Below are 9762 nucleotides of genomic sequence, written 5' to 3'. Positions count from 1 at the left end.
ACCCATTCTTCGTTGGAAGCTTTATGCATTATTATTTGTCCATCTTGCGGCTCTAACCACTGTTCTCATCAGGTCTTCATCCAAATTATGATTCCTTTTTTATCCATGTGCTTCAGGTAATTATTATTATGTTTTTTTATCAAACCATTTAAAGTTGTCTAGCTATATTAGACAATTTATAGAGTAACAATACCTTCCATTTTCTTTTGAAATAATTTCCAATTTATCTTTTCAAATAAAGATTATGAAATTGACATGGAGAACAAATAATTGTGCTGCGGTAAACAGAGATTAATCTTCAACAGTGCCTGGGTGGCAGAATTATCCATAGGGATTTATTTATTTATTACATCCGCGACTAATTGATGATCATGTTGAAGATCCATTCATTTAATTATTCTCGTTAAGAACTTAACTTGCAAGGATAAATTTATACTCGTGCCGTCGTGCGTATAATTAAGTATATATAATTATGTTAGGGATAACTTTTCATTGATAAGTACTCATACTGTGATATACATTCATATATAGATTAAGACTATATATAGAATATTTTTATACACATTAAACACCAGAAAAAATTAATCTAATAAAGTTTATTTAAATACATTTTAAACATTTACAGTATGTGAGTTTACATATATACATAGAATTAATTTAATAATATAATGCAACAATTATTTAATGGGTTAATCTTCCATAAATACATATATATTAATGAAACCTCGGCTTGACTATCCAAAACAATAAACAAACTAAATTGTGTGTGATATGGGGCCCCCCGGATTAGATTGATCGAATAATGGTAATTCACGGGTCTTATATATGGATGCACATTTGCCTAAATCATGCACATGAACGAATATTCAGGAATTAAATGTAAAACTATTATCATTATGCGAAGACAAATAAGTGAATAACAATGTCCAGAGATCAATTTTGTATTGCCATAGCGTATGACTTGCCAAATAATTATTTGGAAAACGATGTTTTCCTTTAAAAAGGGGTCTAATAGCTAATTTTTGTTCTGATTGAGAAATGTTGGTCATCGATCAATTGACCATCTATTTATATATAATAATATACGAGAGGCATCTTCTATTCTTGTAACTTGTAATGTAAGCCACAGCACCCTCTGATACCATCCATACATAATACAACTACAACGACCACAGCAGACACTAATTATTTCATTCAGATGTATTTTGCCCTTCTGCAACTAAACACCGCCCATATCACAAAACAACCATATTTTATTTTGCACCTATTTCCCTTATTTGTATTTATGTTTAACTAACTAACTGGTTTACAAAATTTAATTGAGATACTGATGTTTAACATCTTAAAATAACTATCTAGTTAGCTAACAAGAATTTGTATATTAGAATGAAAATTACAACTTAGGTTTGATAGATCAGATGTTCAAAATATATTTTCAATTTTGATAATAACATGAATTTTCTATATCTAAATTATTGCAGAATTTTGCAGCGTCCACAATTCCACATCACAATTTAAACCGCTACAATTAGGATCAGACTAATGGTAATGCATTTGAAGTGCTTTTATTGTTGCAAGTCTTATTGTAAGTGATACTGTATAAACTTAAAAAAAGGCGCAGCCCCTAGGCACACATCATTACCCAATAATAATTAGGATAATAATGATAAATAGCCAAAAGACTACCTTTCCTTTAGCTTTTCTCAGTCCCAAGTAAGTTAGAGGGACATAAAACTTTATTGTCATACATACTTAAGTCAAATAATCACACTGGTATTGGCTTTTGCTACTCGCTAGGGCCGCTGATTATGGAAAAAAAATATATCATGAACATTCATGGGGTCCGCACTTCAGCAAATAGAATCGGTTGAAACAATTCAAATCATCATTAATTAACAAATACACTCATCTTGTTATGAATAGCACCGAGCCATTTGAAGAAATTCAAAATTGTCAAGCACCACTACCCTTCCCTCTCTATTTCATATACAAATCAATTTACATACCCCAAGCTAGACAAAACTACAAGCAACTGACCATATAAACAGTTAAACACCACGTTGACTTGATTAAATTAAGGCCATTCATTTGATGGACCAACCACATAAAAGAGCTCACTTTAGCTAGTTTCAAATTTCAGCTTGAACATTGAAGAAAGCTTTCCTGCTTGATTAGAGCACTACATCCAAATTATTGTTATGTATACTTTCACCCCGCTTGGGTTTATTCTGCAGAATTCTTCAGTAACTTATCCTCATACGCCTCATTTCAGCTTGGAAAGTGGGGCTAGAAACTAGTGTTCTATGTGCAAGAGTTTTGATATCTTCTCTTGAACAATCTCGCGAAATGCGAACTAGCTCCCATAATGCACCTCCATTAATCATGTCTCTTGCATTTGTCTCTGGAATGCACATCAAACAAAGGGTCTAAGCGACATGACCTATTGCAATTTTAGCTTTCAGTTTAGAGTGTACTCTACTTACCATGTTGTGCTAAGTGGCATAATGCAAGTTCAATATGGCGCCTAATTGACGAGGCTTCGTTGTTAGCATTTTGCACGATCCATGCAAGGGCACCATCCTCAATGAGGAAAGATCTCGCACTCTTTGTCCCTGTACATTGTGGAAAAACTGTTAACACAAAAATAGGCACTATTGATCAAATGACTATCTTCAAGGCAAAAGTGTCATTTTCATGAATGTGTCTGTGTTCATCACAATCAAAATATATGCCTGGGTTAGCCAGCTGGAAGTTTACCTAGACTAGATGCTCTTGACTCACACTTTGCAAAGTTTGCTATTCCACGAGCAACCTGTGCATGTACGTCAGGATGTCTACACCTGACCATTCCCAGCAGTGCCTTGATACCACCTTCTCCCCTTAGTTTCGATTGCAACTTATCTAAAATGCAGCCACAAAACTTGTCAGTGGCAGCAGGTGATTGTTTCAAGGGAATCAAATCGGAACAAATGAAGTATGATTGATTGTATGCTACTGTATCTTGAACAAGCAGATGGCTGTAAGAATAAGATTAGCAGTTTACCATTGCCACAAAGATTAGCAATGGCTCCAGCAACCATTCGAAGGGTTTGAGGATCTTCAGCACTGGCTGCTGTCATCGACAATAAACTAATGCCCCCTTGGGACATAATGAGTTCTTGATTGGTTTCTGTTAAGAAGCAGAACAAGATTGCAATGATCAGGAAAGAAAATCCCAGTAGTAGAAGTTGAATTTTTAATATTACTTGTTGGAAAGTAGAGGAAGGACAAGATTACCATTCATTGCCAAATTCGCAATAGCACCTGCAGCTACTCTATGTATGGTTTCATCTTGAGAACTCTGAAGCAGCCTAAGCAAGGATGTGAGCCCACCTGCTTCCACAATCTTCCCCTGATTTGCTTCTGTAACATAAAGGTTGATAGCTGTTATGGTTGATATTTCTTTTAAGGTAACAGGTTCAAATACTAGAAATATGTGAGGATAAACTGTGTACAGTTGCCTCAGTCCTTTTCTTTTTCCTTTTGCTACAAATTACATTTCTAGTTTCTAGAAGTGAGTATAAACTACAAAGTATACAAATACCTTCAGCAGCTAGATTTGCTACAACTTTCACAGCATGAATTCGCACATCAGCATCTTCTGCTTCAAGCAATGACAAAATCTTCTGCAATCCCACTGAAAGGATATTTATTTTATAAATAACTTAAAACTCACATATTAATATATCAAATATGTATTAAGTTGTCATTAACCGCAATACATAATAGGGTAAAGTACTAAATTGGTCCCCTAGGTTTGGACGTAATTCTGTTTTGGTCCTTAAGGTTTAAAGTGTTCTATTTAAATCCAAAAAAGTTTTATTTAGCATCAATTTAGTCCCACAGTGAGGTCAAAATTAAATAATTAACAAAATGTCCTACATAACAATAGTTTAAGAACAAAATCGATAATCTGGAGAACAAGTACAAGCTCCAGAGGCACAAAATCAACCATTGATACATCAATACATTTATTTATTATTTTTTTATAATATTTTCTATAAAACTAAAGAAAATGATAAATAAATGTATTGATGCATCAATGGTTGATTTTGTGCCTCTGGAGCTTGTACTTGTTCTCCAGATTATCGATTTTGTTCTTGAATTGTTGTTATGTAAGACATTTTGTTAATTATTTAATTTTGACCTCACTATGGGACTAAATTGATGCTAAATGAAACTTTTTTGGATTCAAATAGAACACTTTAAACCTTAAGGACCAAAACAGAATTACGCCCAAACCTAGGAGACCAATTTAGTACTTTACCCTACATAATAATTACGACCTTGTTCAAAGAGCTTGGCTATTGAGGGTTTCTCTCCATTTCCTGAAGCCTGCTGCTGATGCTTAACTTGGGACGTGAGAGAATCAACACTGCTCACATCCTTTTCCAATCCATCTCTTTCAAACTGATGTCTTGTCTACAAAATAAATGACAATGAGACAACATAAATGATTCCAGCACATGGCCATGCATGAAAAATCTTTTCCTTCTCTTAAGAAAAGTGAAGATAAAATAATGCATGTTTCTTTATGAATACAAAATAACAACTATCTTGAACTTTTGTTACCAAAAAACTGCTTTAGGAATGAGGTCAAACATTTCACTCTGAATTACTGGATATGACAATAAACTGGAAATTGAGTATTTACTTAATTTAAAAGATTCTGTAACCAAAAAGAAATATTCAGAAAGCTTTACAAAAGGACAAGCAGGAGAGGTAACAAATTATACTGAAGAAAGGGTCATCCAAGATAATAGTCAAATAACTCACATCTGTGCATTTAGGGTTAGATATATAGCTTACCTGATCGGATTCAAGACTTAACTGCAACAACTGACTTTGTAATATTGCTATTTCTCTTTCAAGTTTCTCTTTTTGGTGTACCTCCTCTTCTAACATCTTATGAACTTTCAATATCTCTGACTTTCTGGATGCCTATGACAATAAAGATATGCAGGTGAAACTGATAGAAATAATACAACAAAAGGGCATGCAAGGGGAAAAAAATGTACTGGGGGCACAATGTACCTCTGACATTTTAAGTTCAGATACTTGAATTTTCAGATGATTTACTTCCCCTTCAGCAGCTTTCCTCAGAAGAGTCTCTTTCTGAAGCATTTTTTTCAGATCAGCCAGCTCCTCAGAATACACCTTGGGAGTGTAGGATAAGTCAAGTGAGCGTAACCAATCAAGTTCATTTTGGATCTAACTCCGAAATCACTAAATTGGCATATTTTATTAATGAATCTTGAGCTGCTGTATTGTTTGCAAATTTCAAAACTAGCAATTTTAATCTGGCTCCACCAGAACATTCCAATTTCCAGTCATTAAATTTGTGAGGAAATAACCCAAACATAAAAGAAAAACTTGAAGTCATAAGCTTGCTGGAAATGTTCTAGAATTTTAACTAGTTGGCAATAAAAATATCATTTTTAAGTCCTCTGAGGGTGTGACCTACTCTACTATGCAGAGTAATTTCACCCATTGTAATAACTCAAGGCATATAGTATGATAAACTACCTCTGCTCTTGATTTAATATGAGAGTCCTCATTCTTTCGTTGATTCATCGCCAGCTGGTCTTCAAGCTTCCTAATTGAGTCCATATAGTCTTTCTCATATTTTGATTTTTCCTTCTGAGAAAGAAAAATGTATATCAGTACAGATCACGGCAATTACCAACATCAAGTCAGTATTTTGCAAATTGAACTTCAAGAAGTTACCATAGCCATGTATGCAACAACATATTTTAAAGAGTAGCCACATACTATGGATGCATTGCCTGATTCATTGAATGTGTCAAGTTTTATTTCTTGGATGAAAGGACTAACAAACATTTTCACATAAACTGCAACAAAATGACACAGTTAAATAGAATTTATATATTTAACCAACCTCCAATAGATCAATGTAGTTCCTTTCAGCCTCAGATAACCGATGTTGTGCTTCTGTGGCCATCCTCTCAATCTCATCCTCAAATGCCTTCTGTTGTCTTTCGTGTTCCATAATAAGTTTGTCTAATTCTACATCTAGCTTTCTAGCTAAGCTTTTGTAATCAAATTCTTCCTTCAACTTCACCATGTTTTCCACCTTCATAGCCTACAAGAGGAACACATATTCAGCAATCAGCACTTTAAATGGTGATTAGAAGGCACTCAATCACATCTTATTCTATGGAATGACGAACATAGAAAATTTCAGCTGCTTCAATCATCAGCCAATGGCATGGCAATCTAAAAAATAGAGGAAGAGAAAGTAATGCAAGCTATAGACAAGCACACCCTCTGTCCAAACATTATAGTACTAGCAGTCTCTCCCCTATGCTTTGGAGATGGTCCAATGGTAATGACCAGCGAAGTTCTTGCCGTACCTGTAAAACATTTTAGATGTCAGGACACATGGGCCATGGCAAAAACTAAAGATGCTTGACAATATTGCTAATCTATAATGAACAGATTTATCTAAAATGTAAAATCTTCCAACCCAAGATTTCCTTTTAATCACAATGACTCAGAGACTTCAAATACATTTAGCTAAAATCTACTCCTTATCTACTAAGCAAATACAAGCTTCAGAATGTATTCTCTATGAACAGATTCAAAATCTACTCCTTTATTTGTTAAACAAAATTTTCATTCATACATGGAGAATTTTGTCACTGACACAAGTTTCCAATACTTCATGTTAGACAAGCTAAGCTAAGAGAAAGCTTATATTCACTTTCATATTACCTCCAAATGAATCACGTAACAATCTTGTAAGCTTTGAGTCACGAAATGGCACATGTGCACTATTCTCTGCAAGTGCATTAATACACTTCCCCAATGCACTCAACGACAGATTGATAGACTTTGCTTCCTCTAGTGTATGCCCTTCACTTCCTATTGAGTAGTTCATAGAAACATCATCAGTCAGCAGCTTGGATATTATAATAAGTAAAACAACAGAGTAATATATCCATGGCAATGTTATATGAAAATTTAATCATCCTTAAAGTTCATAAAGTTAACATGCAACTTTGAATTTGACAGGAACCCTATTTGGTTTTCAAGCATTTGCACTGCAACCCTGATATCCTTTTATCACCTTCATAACAATGATGAAATGACGAAACTAGAAAATAGCAGAGTCGGAAATTATACGTCATTATCATGAGTATGGAAGACAGAACTATTAGCCAACCAATTAGAAAAAGTTTGTATATCCTCAAAGCAAATAACGAGAAAACTATGGGAGAGAAACGAAAGCAAACCTGCTACAAACAGACAAGAATGGAGAGAAAACAGTGTCCACTTTATTATATGTACTAACCTGACTTATCAATTCGTTCCGAACCAGCCAGATCAACGACAACCAACTTGCCTTTCCTGACAACAGGTGGCTTTAATGATTTGACCGAATGCGGATGATTGCCATTTTCACTTGAATGACCTGCATCTCTTCCCTTGATGGATCTCCTAACATGCACCTAGTGAATCAGAGGTATATTCAGTCCTCCAGTAATAACAGAAATGGAAACATTGAAAAGTACAGAAAAACACAAGGAATGAAGAACATGACACCATAAATAAGATACATGAATTCATTTACCATCAGAATAGCATGACTTCGAGAAGATTCAGTATTTAATTTAGTATTTGCAGCAAAGCGATGAACCTCTCCTAATCTTAATAGTTCTACAAAACTCTGTTGGTCCCTAATCTCAACAAGGCTAGCTCCAGGTAGTGAAACATCACCAGTTCTGGGATCTTCTACAATGGTTATGTTATCATTAGCAGGATCAAGCAGATCTTGTATACTTTCCATGTAAAGCTGAATATTGACAGTAAGAGACATGTTATTACATTGAGCATGAAATCATTCGCTAGAAAGTTAACAAATGCTTTAAGAAATTTGAATAAATATACGTGCTAACTTTATACACTGAAGTGGGGCCAAATTAGATAGATGTACTAAATCTATTTACCTGCAAATAAGAGACTGAAACTGAATCAGTTTCCAAAGAAACATCTGCTAAAATATCCTCCATAGAGCGGACCATTATTCCACGTGCAGCTGTGTCTTCCTCCCCTAGTCGTCCGAGAGTGTACGTTTTACCAGTACCAGTCTGTCCATAAGCCATGATTGTCCCATTGTAGCCATCTAGTACACTCTGCAGATGTAAAAGTAAGACATGTAATAAAAGGAAAGCAAGAGCATGGATGCAATAAGTAACGTAAATGCCACAATCAGTTAGTCTCTTCCACATTTCCCTGTGATGAGATACATGACCAAAAGGAATTTAAACTCTTCAGGGTTGACTTGACATATGAGAAAACTATAATTATGAATGCTTGAATGTAGGGATATTCTAAGGGAGAAATCACAGTTAACCCACATCTCTTCACTTAAATCCCGTGACTTCAAGCATATTTGATCAACCTGTTCTCAAACAGCAATTAAATTTCTAACATAGATCCTGAAACCAGTTGTTGATGCATCTTGACATGTCATCTGGAAACAAGTGAGACAATAACAAAGTTTGAAAGCCAAGCAACAAGGTCATGAATACCCACCTCCACAACAGGCCTGGCCACAACTTCATATACACGTTTTTGTGATGCGAATTCAGTGAGCACCTCATCAAATGCATAAGTATCAGCATCCCAATTGTTCTTCCGAAGTTTTAACCTTTTGAGCTGCAATATAGCTAGACAAGTATAACTAATTGTACAACAACCGTATAGAAATACAGGCAGAGGCAATTCGTTAATTTCCAAAGAAACAGTTTTGAGCAAGTTAACGAATTGGTTTAGTATACCTCAGGCTGTAATTCCACACAATCAGCAAAATCAGCATCTGCCACAGATTCCTCTGCATTTCGCGGCCGCAACCTAACAGCCACTCTAACTCTTCCAGGAACTTTACCCAACCATGTAGGACCAAAGCAAAAAGTGAGTGTGATCGTAAAATGGCGGAATTGAAGGCGTAATTGACAATAATTAGCCACACGCACACACACACACACACACAGAGAAGAGACTAACCAGAAGGATGGTGGTCCTTGGAGGTGGTGCTGTTGCGGCGTTGGGTGGTGGAGGAAGGACCCAAAGATTTTGACTTGACATGGTTCTTAGAACTAGAATTGGAACTGGAATTGAGTGAGAGAGGCTTATGAGTATGAGTATCGAGCTTGGAAGAGGATTTGTGAGAGTGAGTGGCGCCATTTCTGTAACTGTAAGTGCCGCCACCGCCACTACCACTACCACCACCAGAGGAGGTGGCCATTGCTGAGTTGAAAGTTGGAACTGAAATTGAAACTGAAAATGAAAGAGAGTAAGTAGGAGAATGATGGTCCAACTAGAAGTCTAGAACTACTGAACTAGTCGTGGAAATCGTGGGGTCCAGATCTCTCTTCCAGTTCTTTAACTCTTTTGAGTACCCAAAAAGCCCTTGTGTAATTCAAATTAGCGATCCTTAAGCATGGGCAGAATGGGAAAGTAACAGGTGGTCACCTCATAGTCTCGCGTAGGCCGGCGGCATTCAATTTCAACTCCCCTTCCCAACCGCCCCAATCCAATGCTGCCTGCATTTTTATTATTACCATCTAACTTGATTATACGAATTCTATTGCATTTTCATTCTGTGTCTTTAACTCTTTATATCATGCAATTTATGGATTTCATTTCTTTTTTATTGCCGTATGAGTTTTGTCCAATTGTCTCGGAGTCTCGCTATCT

At 35.8% G+C, this 9762-nt stretch overlaps 1 protein-coding gene across 2 annotated transcripts; it reads right to left on the bottom strand.

Moving 5' to 3' along the window:
• On the bottom strand, nt 1850–9527 carry LOC107643004 (kinesin-like protein KIN-UA). 2 transcript variants are annotated; one of them, XM_016346537.2, is made up of 19 exons: nt 9070–9527; nt 8844–8944; nt 8599–8721; nt 8010–8195; nt 7634–7855; nt 7355–7511; nt 6775–6924; nt 6325–6413; nt 5939–6142; nt 5566–5679; nt 5074–5196; nt 4849–4980; nt 4326–4461; nt 3584–3676; nt 3277–3402; nt 3044–3169; nt 2758–2901; nt 2484–2612; nt 1850–2401 (listed from the first exon to the last, which is right to left on the bottom strand). In XM_016346537.2, the coding sequence occupies exons 1-19, from the start codon at nt 9308–9310 to the stop codon at nt 2241–2243; spliced, it is 2757 nt and encodes a 918-aa protein (XP_016202023.1). In that variant the 5' UTR covers nt 9311–9527; the 3' UTR covers nt 1850–2240. The 2 variants fall into 2 exon arrangements, with proteins under 2 accessions (XP_016202023.1, XP_020978755.1); XM_021123096.1 differs by lacking the exon at nt 9070–9527 and having other exon boundaries at nt 8599–8732.

Source organism: Arachis ipaensis, chromosome B05 (genome assembly GCF_000816755.2).
Source record: "Arachis ipaensis cultivar K30076 chromosome B05, Araip1.1, whole genome shotgun sequence".
Taxonomy (NCBI): domain Eukaryota; kingdom Viridiplantae; phylum Streptophyta; class Magnoliopsida; order Fabales; family Fabaceae; genus Arachis; species Arachis ipaensis.
Note: the sequence above shows the minus strand (reverse complement) of the source record. Positions and strands in the feature narration are given on the sequence as shown.